General features: G+C 36.7%; 1 protein-coding gene and 1 long non-coding RNA gene across 6 annotated transcripts in view; one reads left to right on the top strand and one right to left on the bottom strand.

The window, feature by feature from the left end:
* LOC125763367 (kinesin-like protein Klp10A) overlaps window positions 1-4,222 on the top strand; it is an 83,889-nt gene extending 79,667 nt beyond the window's left edge. For all 4 annotated transcript variants that reach the window (XM_049426466.1, XM_049426475.1, XM_049426455.1 and 1 more), the window contains one exon: window positions 692-4,222. In XM_049426466.1, coding sequence (XP_049282423.1) covers window positions 692-834 — 143 coding nt within the window. In that variant the 3' untranslated portion in view covers window positions 835-4,222. The remainder of the gene's footprint in view (window positions 1-691) is intronic.
* An 8,483-nt stretch (window positions 4,223-12,705) lies between these two features.
* Window positions 12,706-15,536, bottom strand: LOC125763506 (uncharacterized). 2 transcript variants are annotated; one of them, XR_007418350.1, is made up of 3 exons: window positions 15,341-15,536; window positions 14,689-15,133; window positions 12,706-14,250 (listed from the first exon to the last, which is right to left on the bottom strand). It is a non-coding gene; the product is annotated as an uncharacterized LOC125763506 (long non-coding RNA). The 2 variants fall into 2 exon arrangements; XR_007418351.1 differs by lacking the exon at window positions 12,706-14,250 and adding an exon at window positions 14,303-14,629 and having other exon boundaries at window positions 14,694-15,133.
* Window positions 15,537-15,762: the final 226 nt, after the last annotated feature.

Below are 15,762 nucleotides of genomic sequence, written 5' to 3' on the forward strand. Positions count from 1 at the left end.
AAAAATAATAAAAAAATGCTATAAATTTGCAAATCTCCTAAGCAGAGGCGAATCCCGTTTCACGTCCTTGCTGATCAGACTAGCCCGTTTGTTCGCTTATACAGGTTTGATAGTTAGACAGAGCGAGAAGTATATTAATTTGGCTAGTTTGGGTATGTACACATGTATTCCGTTTCAAATCATGTGTATCAAACGTTTCGTTTCAACTCACTCGCACGTTTTCGATTCAACTCACGTATTTACTCTTTTTGCAGCTCAACTCACCACGGCAACTCTGAGTTGACTCATTTAAAAGAGTTGTTATTCTCATCTCTACTGCACAATAAGTAAGAGTGAGTGAGTTTAATCGTACAAAGGAGTTTATGGTTTCAACTCAGCATAAGGAGTTTTTATGACACTTTTACTGACTCTTTTACATTTTTGCTCACTCACTCTCTGTACCGACAAATGAGACAATGAGGGATGAAAGGATTAGTTTAGAGTAATATATTTATGATTTGCAAAAGAGTGGATAAAAGATTCAAATCTTTAGAATGCCTCTTGAAGTCTGTTTCAACTCTCTGAAAATCTTTTTCACTTTATCAAGCAACATCACCGAACTACGATTAATTCAGTTTTTCTCAAGAATCTTTCGACCAAGCGACTGTCGAAACAACATTAATCTAATAATTCTTTACGCATTTGTTTTTAGCCTACTGCAAGCGCGGAGAGGAGCTGTTTACGCAGCTTGCCGAAGTTGCCAACTCGTTCAAGGATTTAATGTCCGAGTTCCGTGCGAAATTGGCACAGGAGGAGATGGTGTCACAAGCAGCCAAATTGAGCCATCACAAGTAAAACTGGCAAAGCGCCCGGACGGTGATTGGGAGTGTTTTGATGATCGCCTTAACCCAATACTAATACTACAAACACAAAACAAACTGAGACAAAACCTACAGGCGATCTGTTATAGTCTTGTTAGCTGTTGACGGCCTTCTCTCGTAAGAAACAAAACAAAAAGGAGAACAAGCGCTTGAACTAAACATCCTTTTAAGAATGAAAAAAAAACGTGAAGTAAAACAGCAAACACCATCAAAACAAAATTGCCCGAAGGAGGATGGGGGAACACGTGCTAAGCTTTGCGTTATATAACATTAGTGTCGTAATTTATTTCTTTTTTTTTTATTTGAACTGTCTTGTTGCTTTCAAGTAATTGTTTTCACTGTGTCGCAAGAGAAGCGTTCTCTTTTCTTTTGTATGTTCTATGTATTTTTTAAAAAAATATTTTATTTACATAATATTCATCTGCTCCCGCGTCTAAGATTAAGTACATTTTGTCCGAGCATGTTTCTTTCCAATGCTTTCGTGCGATTCTCCTTTCGTTCTTCTTTCCCAAAACTGGTTTAAAAAGCGTTTAGTAAAAGGCACATCACCACATGGTGCCTGGGCATGATGGGTTTGAACTGTGTTAGTAAGTCATTGTATGAGAGAACCAAAAAAAAAACAAAGAAGGAGGCACCAAGTTCAGCAGAAGAACATTCCTAAAGGCGGCTTCGTTGGTTGAACAATTCTCAAGAGATTAGCTAATCATCAGCGTAACTAAAGATGATACTCTTATATAGACATGGGTGTGTGTGTGTGTGTTGCTTTATAGCATACCGGGGAAAACGGAAGTTATCGGTCTTTTGGTTTACGTTAGAAGTGCTTTTCACTTTTCCGATGAGTCAGTGTACCGGGTGCTAGCAGTATAGTATATAGTATTAAAACTCGATTGCTTTGCAAATTTAACAAAATTTACCAAAAAAAAAGAGAAGGAAAACACACAAACTTTACAACAAAAAAAAACTCCCAACAGAAGGCATTCCTTTCGACACAAAATAACTCCATGCTAGAACAGACATAGAGAAGGAGCGAAATCGAGCACGTGTGTGAATGCGAACGCGAACGAGTGAACGAGAGAGAGAGAGAGAGAGAATATCCGACTTAATAATCCGTTCATATCAAGATATTAATTTTTGTTTAAGTATGTTCACAAAGCTGTAGTTATTTTACAATTGTAAACGATACTGCAGATTCGGTAAGCAGAACCACACGCAGTCAAACTAATAATTAACAAACAAACAAAAAAACACCATCACTGATTAATCACTTGAGCAACAAATCCGATTTCGCCCCCGGGGGGATTTATTTGACAGATTACAGGAAGCGTCTATAGAAGTAGAACTGACCCCCCAAAAACACACGAGTGCGAGAAGCAACAACAAGAAAAACACACGAAACTTCTGATGGGGTGCATCGCGATATGCTATTTGTAATTACAGAGTGATGATGGCGAATCCTCTACTATTGTTGTATTATTATTATTACATAAACAATATTATTATTATTATTATTATCGTAATTATATAAAGTAATGTAGTACTGTGTCCTAATGAAAGCAATTTCTGTACCGGATCGCGCAAATCAACGTGATATGTTAATGCGGAGGGCGAGAGAAAAGAAAACAACAGTAAAATGACATACGATTGAGACATTATATAGGCAAACAACACATTATAAAATTATGGCGCAGAAAATATGGCTACGAGGGCGCATGCTCAGGGCAAGGTGTTTATGATTTAGGACGTGACTGTATGCTTGTGTGATGTGTGGCGTTGGGCTTACCGTTGACTCCCTATGGGAACAACAGGAGAGCTATTAATAGGGAGTTTGATAAACAAAAAAAGAAATGTTTTTTTTTGAAACATTCGTTCCTGTCTGTTTTTTAGTTTTGTCCCGTAAGCACCTTTAAAAGAAAAGACAAAGCAAGCTAATAACACATACGTAGATCGCAAATGTACGAGGTTTTTACCCTCAGGTGTCTCTAGCGCAGAGGTGCAGTGAGTGAGTGGAAGAGATGCCAACCCAGCCAACACTTGTTAGACGTTACAAGTGCATTGTTAGGGTTGTGCAGGACGGGGCCATAAAAGGGCCACAAACGCCGCGAACATAAAAAAAAACGATTCCATTACGGTATGGAATATTGTTTTTTTTTCTCCAAAAATTCGGAAGTGATAAGATTCTTCCCTCTCTCTCTCTCACACACACACACACTCACACACACACAATCTTACACCTAATGCCACGCTGTGTAAAATATGCTCTCTTTATCTGCTGTAGAACAAACGAATGCTTTTAAATCTGTGTTAAAATATTAAGAACAAAAAATCCAACAAAAATGTAAAACATGTTAGTTTTCACCCATTCGTTTCGAACTCTTTTTGTGGAAAAGATGTTTTTTTCTTCTTTTTTTGTTACTGTCCCACATTTTCTCCTAATTTATCTTTTATCGCAACGGGTTTGCATACGAAGGAAGAGAAAGAGCAAAAAGACATTAAAAACATTGTTGAAGTGTAAGCTTTTAGTTTAGTGTACACAAACTAAACAGAAAACCATTCTAATAATGACCGTATTAACGCAAACACTAGGCTAATTTTAAAACAAAAAGCCCAAATAGAACAAAAGTTATCTGTTTTGCTTAGCTCCTGCCACAGTGTAAAAGCAAACCTGCAGAACCATATTAAACCTGTAACTGCAACAACAAAAAAACATAAGGAAAACCAGAACACATTAAAAGAAATAGGACAGATTTATATTATATTAACACGCAAATGGAATAAGAGAAACACTATATCGAATGGCTAAGGCAGACGAAATGGAAATGTAATATTTGCAAATTAAGCAGAAAACAAATGAACAAAACCACTAAACATAACTAACATGCGATAATATGTTTATAAACTGCTGTGACGTGGAGGAAATCTCAGAGACGCGTGTGCAACAAAATGAAAGCGAGTGAGAAAGATAATAAACAAGCGGCAGGACGAACGATATAGGGCAGGTTGAATAAATCATCGATTAAAAATGGCTTTGATAATGGCACGTAGATCGACGTGAAACACGAGGCAACGAGAGCAAAAACAAAAAAGGAAACAGAGTGTAACGTAGATAGATAGATAGAAAAGAAGAGCGTTTAAGAATGAGTTTTTTTTTACGTTGCAAACAAGAAAAAAGGAACAAGGCAGAGAAAAGTGCAAGTGAGCGATAGGAAAAAAATACCCCCAGCAGCAAGTAAAACCAAGGAGTGCGCGCAAGCAGCTTAACGGGTGGGAAGCGAGAAACAAAAAAGGTTATTAAAAATTAATTTCAATAAAAACAAACACATTAACTAGATGATGCAGCGAACAACGCAAAAAATCACAGCAAACTTTATGTGTTGCGTTTTTGGGATGGAAACGTTTCGTTTGTATTCTTACTAATACATTAATTTGAATTTAATCATAATTTTCCCCGTGATCGACCGATGAAAAGATTGAGAAATTTATGTTTATTGAAATTTATGTTTATTAAATGTAGTTTCTGAATATTTATCCTTTTTTCTTTATGTTATATGTAAATAAATAACAAAATTAAATACTCAAATTATTAATTAAATTGTTCCTGCATTTTCTTTCGCAAATGTCCTCGTGACCGACCGTTTTTAATAAATCGAAAATTAATTTCTCGGCACCATGGAAGAAGGTAACACTGAAATCAGCTGGAGGAAGAGCCAGTTCATCTTACCTCCTTTGTAGGTGTTGCAGAATCATTTTTCGATCCAAAACCGCCGACGGCTTAAAAATCAAAAATGATTTCTCGACACCAAGAGAGCATCTACGGAAGAAGGTAACCTATTCGAATGGATTGGAAATAATCCGTATGAAAGAGATAATTATCCGCCACATGCGGGAGAGAGATCGCTAAATGAGGCACTAAGCAGGGGGGAGTGATAACACCTTTTACCTGCTTTGAAGGATGCTCTCTTGGTGTTGAGAAACTACCAATCACCCATACTACTTCATCTCGGCTAGAAGATTACTCCGTAGGTGTAAAACCATCATCTTTCTTAGTCTTGAAGAATCAGTTTTCTGCATCACCAAGAGAGCATCCATGGTAGAAGGTAACCTATTCGGATGGAGGGGAAATAATCCGCATGAAAGAGAAAATAATCCGCCACATGCGGAAAAGAGACCGCTAAGCGAAGCACTAAGCTGAGGAACGGATAGTGATACCACGTCTACCTCCTTTGAAGGATGCTCTCTTGTTGTTTTAAACGCCAAAACCGCTCGTTTTCTGCGACAAAATCCTGAAAGAACTGCCAAAATTAAACATCCGAAATAACAAGAGAGCATCCACGGAAGAAGGTAACCAACTCGGATGGAGGGGAAATAATCCGCATGAAAGAGAGAATAATCCGCCACATGCGGAAGAGAGACCGCTAAGCGAAGCACTAAGCTGGGGAAATGGGAGTGATAACACCTTTAACCTGCTTTGAAGGAAGCTCTCTTACAGGGTTTATCAGGTCAATATGGCATCTAAAAGGCATAGTTCGCCGGCCAGAACATGTATTTCGTTTCCTGTCAAGTATTTCATTTGCCTCAACATGAAAATCCTGTTGCCCAATATGATTTTAGAGATTATTGCTTTAGCTTTTTCACCGGGATTGTTGCCTGCTCCTACTCGTTAATTGTACCATATTTTCTAATTTATTTTTCATGCTTTTTTATAGTTTTTTTTAATAAAATCATATCATTTAATAAAGGGTGAGAGCACAGCGTTACGCTGTTGTGCCATTTGGAGCACAATTTGTTAGATTCATTAAATTATGAGGAGGTTTATCACGAACATTTCGAAAGCATATGAGTGCCAAGTTTAAAAATCCCGTAATAGCGTAGAATGCAATAAAACGGTTTGATATTGTGTACGGAGTGTAAAAGAGCTAATAAACTATTTTTTGCAATGCAATTATATTTCCTCCGTTCATCTATTCGAAATATATAATTGCTGGAATAAAAAGTACCATGCTAATTTTTTTTTGTTTACATTTTGCTCGGATTCGGTTTGACACATGCTACACATACACATGCATGTTTTCGAAATGTTCGTGATAAACCTCCTCATAATTTAATGATTCTAACAAATTTTGCTCCAAATGGCACAACAGCGTAACGCTGTGCTCTCACCCTTTATTAAATGATATGATTTTATTAAAAAAAACTATAAAAAAGCATGAAAAATAAATTAGAAAATATGGTACAATTAACGAGCAGGAGCAGGCAACAATCCCGGTGAAAAAGCTAAAGCAATAATCTCTAAAATCATATTGGGCAACAGGATTTTCATGTTGAGGCAAATGAAATACTTGACAGGAAACGAAATACATGTTCTGGCCGGCGAACTATGCCTTTCAGATGCCATATTGACCTGATAAACCCTGTAGTGTTGAGAAACTACCGATCACCCATACTACTTCATACCGGCTAGTAGGAGCATCCACGGAAGAAGGTAATCCATTCAGATGGAGGGGAAATAATCCGAATGAAAGAGAGTATAATCCGCCACATGCGGAAGAGAGATCGCTAAATGAGGCACTAAGCAGGGGAAATGGTAGTGATACACCTCTACCTCCTTTGATGCTCTCTTAGTGTTGAGAAACTACCGATCACCCATACTACTTCATACCGGCTAGTAGGAGCATCCACGGAAGAAGGTAACCCATTCGGATGGAGGGGAAATAATCCGCATGAAAAAGAGAATAATCTGCCACATGCGGAAGAGAGACCGCTAAATGCGGCACTTAGCTGGGGAAATGGGAGTGATAACACCTCTACATCCTTTGTAGGATGCTCTCTTTTTGTTTTAAACGCCAAAACCGCTCGTTTTCTGCGACAAAATCCTGAAAGAACTGCCAAAATTAAACATCCGAAATAACAAGAGAGCATCCACGGAAGAAGGTAACCAACTCGGATGGAGGGGAAATAATCCGCATGAAAAAGAGAATAATCCGCCACATGCGGAAGAGAGACCGCTAAGCGAAGCACTAAGCTGGGGAAATGGGAGTGATAACACCTTTAACCTGCTTTGAAGGAAGCTCTCTTAGTGTTGAGAAACTACCGATCACCCATACTACTTCATACCGGCTAGTAGGAGCATCCACGGAAGAAGGTAACCCATTCGGATGGAGGGGAAATAATCCGCATGAAAAAGAGAATAATCTGCCACATGCGGAAGAGAGACCGCTAAATGCGGCACTTAGCTGGGGAAATGGGAGTGATAACACCTCTACATCCTTTGTAGGATGCTCTCTTTTTGTTTTAAACGCCAAAACCGCTCGTTTTCTGCGACAAAATCCTGAAAGAACTGTCAAAATTAATCATCCAAAATAACAAGAGAGCATCCTACTTAAGAGATAACATTTACAGCGGTTCGAACCAGCCGCCAGCGACATTCTCTTCTCTTCTCTAGTAGCCGTTCTAATCCTTCGTATAGTTATTCTTTTCCCGCATGTTATCATTGACCATGGTGAGAGATGATCCAGTATTGGTGATCGATAATATGAGTTGATCGGATGAAGGGGAAATAAACTTTCATCTCTTTCAATCCAATCTACCAATGCTAAAGGTTCTGAAACTGCTATCAATGATAACATGCGAGAAAGGAACGGCTAAATGATGCATTAAGCAGGGGAAATTATAGCTAATGTTACCTCTTTATAGGATGCTCTCTTGTTATTTCATGCATTGCAATGAAAACATTCGTTAAATATTTAAATGAAATCTTTCATTAAAGATTTCCCTGAAATAATTTATAAAAGATTTCAAGGATACCTCCTCTATTAAGGCACTAAGCTAGGGATTAGTAATGATAACACCTCTACCTCCTTTCAAGGATGTTCTTTTTTATTTTTTATTTTTTTAAGGTATTACTTGAGTGAAAAGAAACATATTGTAACAATTTCGCATAAAACAATTTATTAAATTTTGCTAATTTGCTCAAAAAAATGGCAAGGGGTAAGCCTTATGAAATTTTCGAGCGGAAAATATTTTTTTTTTTGATATTTTTTATTCTTTTCTTCTTCTAAAGCATTAGTTGAGTGAAAAGAAACTTATTGCAACAAATTCCCATCAAAATATATCACATTTAAAATTTTTGCTACATTGCTCAAAAATGAGGAAAATTTTACATTTTCTCAAACAGGGTAAGGAACTTGGTTCCTCGAATAACTTCTGGCACAGACATCTTAGGGCATGGCTGTCCAAGAAGAAAATGTAGCCATTGTTGCCATCTATCGACCACAGGTTAAAGATTGGCGATCCGTTGGATATCGACCGAGTTATAGACAAAATTTGGTGCAAAAATGAGGAAAATTTTCATTTTTTTTTAATTTTTTGATTTTTTTTTATTATTTTTCACTCTTTTTTTATTTCAAACATTATTAGAGTGAAAAGAAACTCATTGCAACCCATTGGCATTAAAATAAAACAATTTAATTTTTTTTGCAAAATTTCCCAAAAAAATCGTAAGGGGTAAGCCTTATGAAATTTTCGAGTGGAAAATTTTTTTGAAATTTTTTTCTGATTTTTTATTCTTTTTTTAATTTAAAGCACTATTTAAGTGAAAAGAAACTTATTGCAATAAATTCCCATCAAAATATATCACATTTAATATTTTTGCTACATTGCTCAAAAATGAGGAAAATTTTACATTTTCTCAAACAGGGTAAGGAACTTGGTTCCTCGAATAACTTCTGGCACAGACATCTAAGGGCATGGCTGACCAAGAAGAAAATGTAGCCATTGTTGCCATCTATCGACCACAGGTTAAAGTTTGGCGATCCGTTGGATACCGACCGAGTTATAGGCAAAACTTGGTGCAAAAATGAGGAAAATTTTACATTTTCTCAAACAGGGTAAGGAACTTGGTTCCTCGAATAACTTCTGGCACAGACATCTAAGGGCATGGCTGTCCAAGAAGAAAATGTAGCCATTGTTGCCATCTATCGACCACAGGTTAAAGTTTGGCGATCCGTTGGATACCGACCGAGTTATAGGCAAAACTTGGTGCAAAAATGAGGAAAATTTTACGTTTTCTCAAACAGGGTAAGGAACTTGGTTCCTCGAATAACTTCTGGCACAGACATCTGAGGGCATGGCTGCCCAAGAAGAAAATGTAGCCATTGTTGCCATCTATCGACCACAGGTTAAAGATTGGCGATCCGTTGGATATCGACCGAGTTATAGACAAAATTTGGTGCAAAAATGAGGAAAATTTTCATTTTTTTTTAATTTTTTGATTTTTTTTTATTATTTTTCACTCTTTTTTTATTTCAAACATTATTAGAGTGAAAAGAAACTCATTGCAACCCATTGGCATTAAAATAAAACAATTTAATTTTTTTTGCAAAATTTCCCAAAAAAATCGTAAGGGGTAAGCCTTATGAAATTTTCGAGTGGAAAATTTTTTTGAAATTTTTTTCTGATTTTTTATTCTTTTTTTAATTTAAAGCACTTTTGAAGTGAAAAGAAACTTATTGCAACAAATTCCCATCAAAATATATCACATTTAATATTTTTGCTACATTGCTCAAAACTGCGGAAAATTTTACATTTTCTCAAACAGGGTAAGGAACTTGGTTCCTCGAATAACTTCTGGCACAGACATCTAAGGGCATGGCTGACCAAGAAGAAAATGTAGACATTGTTGCCATCTATCGACCACAGGTTAAAGTTTGGCGATCCGTTGGATACCGACCGAGTTATAGGCAAAACTTGGTGCAAAAATGAGGAAAATTTTACATTTTCTCAAACAGGGTAAGGAACTTGGTTCTTCGAATAACTTCTGGCACAGACATCTAAGGGCATGGCTGTCCAAGAAGAAAATGTAGCCATTGTTGCCATCTATCGACCACAGGTTAAAGATTGGCGATCCGTTGGATATCGACCGAGTTATAGACAAAATTTGGTGCAAAAATGAGGAAAATTTTCATTTTTTTTTAATTTTTTGATTTTTTTTTATTATTTTTCACTTTTTTTTTTATTTCAAGCATTATTAGAGTGAAAAGAAACTCATTGCAACCCATTGGCATTAAAATAAAACAATTTAATTTTTTTTGCAAAATTTCCCAAAAAAATCGTAAGGGGTAAGCTTTATGAAATTTTCGAGTGGAAATTTTTTTTGAAATTTTTTTCTGATTTTTTATTCTTTTTTTAATTTAAAGCACTATTTAAGTGAAAAGAAACTTATTGCAACAAATTCCCATCAAAATATATCACATTTAATATTTTTGCTACATTGCTCAAAAATGAGGAAAATTTTACATTTTCTCAAACAGGGTAAGGAACTTGGTTCCTCGAATAACTTCTGGCACAGACATCTAAGGGCATGGCTGTCCAAGAAGAAAATGTAGCCATTGTTGCCATCTATCGACCACAGGTTAAAGATTGGCGATCCGTTGGATATCGACCGAGTTATAGACAAAATTTGGTGCAAAAATGAGGAAAATTTTCATTTTTTTTTGAATTTTTTATTTTTTTTTATTATTTTTCACTCTTTTTTTTATTTCAAGCATTATTAGAGTGAAAAGAAACTCATTGCAACCCATTGGCATTAAAATAAAACAATTTAATTTTTTTTGCAAAATTTCCCAAAAAAAATCGTAAGGGGTAAGCCTTATGAAATTTTCGAGTGGAAAATTTTTTTGAAATTTTTTTCTGATTTTTTATTATTTTTTTAATTTAAAGCACTATTTAAGTGAAAAGAAACTTATTGCAACAAATTCCCATCAAAATATATCACATTTAATATTTTTGCTACATTGCTCAAAAATGCGGAAAATTTTACATTTTCTCAAACAGGGTAAGGAACTTGGTTCCTCGAATAACTTCTGGCACAGACATCTAAGGGCATGGCTGTCCAAGAAGAAAATGTAGCCATTGTTGCCATCTATCGACCACAGGTTAAAGTTTGGCGATCCGTTGGATACCGACCGAGTTATAGGCAAAACTTGGTGCAAAAATGAGGAAAATTTTACATTTTCTCAAACAGGGTAAGGAACTTGGTTCTTCGAATAACTTCTGGCACAGACATCTAAGGGCATGGCTGTCCAAGAAGAAAATGTAGCCATTGTTGCCATCTATCGACCACAGGTTAAAGATTGGCGATCCGTTGGATATCGACCGAGTTATAGACAAAATTTGGTGCAAAAATGAGGAAAATTTTCATTTTTTTTGAATTTTTTGATTTTTTTTTTATTATTTTTCACTCTTTTTTTTATTTCAAGCATTATTAGAGTGAAAAGAAACTCATTGCAACCCATTGGCATTAAAATAAAACAATTTAATTTTTTTTGCAAAATTTCCCAAAAAAATCGTAAGGGGTAAGCCTTATGAAATTTTCGAATGGAAAATTTTTTTGAAATTTTTTTCTGATTTTTTATTCTTTTTTTAATTTAAAGCACTATTTAAGTGAAAAGAAACTTATTGCAACAAATTCCCATCAAAATATATCACATTTAATATTTTTGCTACATTGCTCAAAAATGCGGAAAATTTTACATTTTCTCAAACAGGGTAAGGAACTTGGTTCCTCGAATAACTTCTGGCACAGACATCTAAGGGCATGGCTGTCCAAGAAGAAAATGTAGCCATTGTTGCCATCTATCGACCACAGGTTAAAGTTTGGCGATCCGTTGGATACCGACCGAGTTATAGGCAAAACTTGGTGCAAAAATGAGGAAAATTTTACATTTTCTCAAACAGGGTAAGGAACTTGGTTCTTCGAATAACTTCTGGCACAGACATCTAAGGGCATGGCTGTCCAAGAAGAAAATGTAGCCATTGTTGCCATCTATCGACCACAGGTTAAAGATTGGCGATCCGTTGGATATCGACCGAGTTATAGACAAAATTTGGTGCAAAAATGAGGAAAATTTTCATTTTTTTTTAATTTTTTGATTTTTTTTTTATTATTTTTCACTCTTTTTTTTATTTCAAGCATTATTAGAGTGAAAAGAAACTCATTGCAACCCATTGGCATTAAAATAAAACAATTTAATTTTTTTTGCAAAATTTCCCAAAAAAATCGTAAGGGGTAAGCCTTATGAAATTTTCGAATGGAAAATTTTTTTGAAATTTTTTTCTGATTTTTTATTCTTTTTTTAATTTAAAGCACTATTTAAGTGAAAAGAAACTTATTGCAACAAATTCCCATCAAAATATATCACATTTAATATTTTTGCTACATTGCTCAAAAATGCGGAAAATTTTACATTTTCTCAAACAGGGTAAGGAACTTGGTTCCTCGAATAACTTCTGGCACAGACATCTAAGGGCATGGCTGTCCAAGAAGAAAATGTAGCCATTGTTGCCATCTATCGACCACAGGTTAAAGTTTGGCGATCCGTTGGATACCGACCGAGTTATAGGCAAAACTTGGTGCAAAAATGAGGAAAATTTTACATTTTCTCAAACAGGGTAAGGAACTTGGTTCTTCGAATAACTTCTGGCACAGACATCTAAGGGCATGGCTGTCCAAGAAGAAAATGTAGCCATTGTTGCCATCTATCGACCACAGGTTAAAGATTGGCGATCCGTTGGATATCGACCGAGTTATAGACAAAATTTGGTGCAAAAATGAGGAAAATTTTCATTTTTTTTGAATTTTTTGATTTTTTTTTTATTATTTTTCACTCTTTTTTTTATTTCAAGCATTATTAGAGTGAAAAGAAACTCATTGCAACCCATTGGCATTAAAATAAAACAATTTAATTTTTTTTGCAAAATTTCCCAAAAAAATCGTAAGGGGTAAGCCTTATGAAATTTTCGAATGGAAAATTTTTTTGAAATTTTTTTCTGATTTTTTATTATTTTTTTAATTTAAAGCACTATTTAAGTGAAAAGAAACTTATTGCAACAAATTCCCATCAAAATATATCACATTTAATATTTTTGCTACATTGCTCAAAAATGAGGAAAATTTTACATTTTCTCAAACAGGGTAAGGAACTTGGTTCCTCGAATAACTTCTGGCACAGACATCTAAGGGCATGGCTGTCCAAGAAGAAAATGTAGCCATTGTTGCCATCTATCGACCACAGGTTAAAGTTTGGCGATCCGTTGGATACCGACCGAGTTATAGGCAAAAGTTGGTGCAAAAATGAGGAAAATTTTACATTTTCTCAAACAGGGTATGGAACTTGGTTCCTCGAATAACTTCTGGCACAGACATCTGAGGGCATGGCTGTCCAAGAAGAAAATGTAGCCATTAGTGCCATCTACCGACCACAGGTTAAAGATTGGCGATCCGTTGGATATCGACCGAGTTATAGACAAAATTTGGTGCAAAAATGAGGAAAATTTTCATTTTTTTTGAATTTTTCGATTTTTTTTTTATTATTTTTCACTCTTTTTTTTATTTCAAGCATTATTAGAGTGAAAAGAAACTCATTGCAACCCATTGGCATTAAAATAAAACAATTTAATTTTTTTTGCAAAATTTCCCAAAAAAATCGTAAGGGGTAAGCCTTATGAAATTTTCGAGTGGAAAATTTTTTTGAAATTTTTTTCAGATTTTTTATTCTTTTTTTAGTTTAAAGCACTATTTAAGTGAAAAGAAACATATTGCAACAAATTCCCATTAAAATATATCACAATTTTCAATTTTGCTAAATTGTTCAAAAACAGGGTAAGGAACTTGGTTCCTCGAATAACTTCTGGCACAGACATCTGAGGGCATGGCTGTCCAAGAAGAAAATGTAGCCATTGTTGCCATCTATCGACCACAGGTTAAAGTTTGGCAATCCGTTGGATATCGACCGAGATATAGGCAAAAAACTTGGTACAAAAATAAGCGTTATGAAATTTTCAAATTTTTGGATTTTTTTTAAATTTTTGTATTAGTTTTGAAGAATGATTTTTCTTCAGCACCACGAGAGCATCCATGGAAAAAGGTAATACTGAAATCAGCTGGAGGAAGAGACAGTTGATCTTACCTGCTTTGTAGGTGCTGCAGAATCATTTTTCGATCCGAAAACGCTGACGGCTTAAAAATCAAAAATGATTTCTCGACACCAAGAGAGCATCCACGGAAGAAGGTAACCCATCCGGCTGGAGGGGAAATAATCCGCATGAAAGAGAGAATAATCCGCCACATGCGGAAGAGAGATCGCTAAATGAGGCACTAAGCTGGGGAAATGGGAGTGATAACACCTTTACCTGCTTTGAAGGAAGCTCTCTTAGTGTTGAGAAACTACCGATCACCCATACTACTTCATACCGGCTAGTAGGAGCATCCATGGTAGAAGGTAATCCATTCAGATGGAGGGGAAATAATCCGCATGAAAGAAAGAATAACCGCCACCTGCGGGAGAGAGATCGCTAAATGAGGCACTAAGCTGGGGAAATGGTAGTGATAACACCTCTACCTCCTTTGATGCTCACTGGTGTTCCAGAATCATTTTTCGATCCGAAAACGCTGACGGCTTAAAAATCAAAAATGATTTCTCGACACCAAGAGAGCATCCACGGAAGAAGGTAACCCATTCGGCTGGAGGGGAAATAATCCGCATGAAAGAGAGAATAATCCGCCACATGCGGAAGAGAGATCGCTAAATGAGGCACTAAGCTGGGGAAATGGGAGTGATAACACCTTTACCTGCTTTGAAGGAAGCTCTCTTAGTGTTGAGAAACTACCGATCACCCATACTACTTCATACCGGCTAGTAGGAGCATCCATGGTAGAAGGTAATCCATTCAGATGGAGGGGAAATAATCCGCATGAAAGAAAGAATAACCGCCACCTGCGGGAGAGAGATCGCTAAATGAGGCACTAAGCTGGGGAAATGGGAGTGATAACAACTTTACCTGCTTTGAAGGAAGCTCTCTTAGTGTTGAGAAACTACCGATCACCCATACTACTTCATACCGGCTAGTAGGAGCATCCATGGTAGAAGGTAATCCATTCAGATGGAGGGGAAATAATCCGCATGAAAGAGAGAATAATCCGCCACATGCGGAAGAGAGACCGCTAAGCGAAGCACTATGCTGGAGAAATGGTAGTGATAACACCTCTACCTCCTTTGATGCTCACTGGTGTTGCAGAATCATTTTTCGATCCGAAAACGCTGACGGCTTAAAAATCAAAAATGATTTCTCGACACCAAGAGAGCATCCACGGAAGAAGGTAACCCATTCGGCTGGAGGGGAAATAATCCGCATGAAAGAGAGAATAATCCGCCACATGCGGAAGAGAGATCGCTAAATGAGGCACTAAGCTGGGGAAATGGGAGTGATAACACCTTTACCTGCTTTGAAGGAAGCTCTCAGTGTTGAGAAACTACCGATCACCCATACTACTTCATACCGGCTAGTAGGAGCATCCATGGTAGAAGGTAATCCATTCAGATGGAGGGGAAATAATCCGCATGAAAGAAAGAATAACCGCCACCTGCGGGAGAGAGATCGCTAAATGAGGCACTAAGCTGGGGAAATGGGAGTGATAACAACTTTACCTGCTTTGAAGGAAGCTCTCTTAGTGTTGAGAAACTACCGATCACCCATACTACTTCATACCGGCTAGTAGGAGCATCCATGGTAGAAGGTAATCCATTCAGATGGAGGGGAAATAATCCGCATGAAAGAGAGAATAATCCGCCACATGCGGAAGAGAGACCGCTAAGCGAAGCACTATGCTGGAGAAATGGGAGTGATAACACCTTTTACGTGCTTTGAAGGATGCTCTCTTAGTGTTGAGAAACTACCGATCACCCATACTACTCCATCCCGGCTAGTAGGAGCATCCATGGTAGAAGGTAACCAACTCGGATGGAGGGGAAATAATCCGCATGAAAGAGAGAATAATCCGCCACATGCGGAAGAGAGATCGCTAAATGAGGCACTAAGCAGGGGAAATGGTAGTGATAACACCTCTACC

The sequence above is a fragment of the Anopheles funestus genome, chromosome X (assembly GCF_943734845.2).
Source record: "Anopheles funestus chromosome X, idAnoFuneDA-416_04, whole genome shotgun sequence".
NCBI lineage: Eukaryota > Metazoa > Arthropoda > Insecta > Diptera > Culicidae > Anopheles > Anopheles funestus.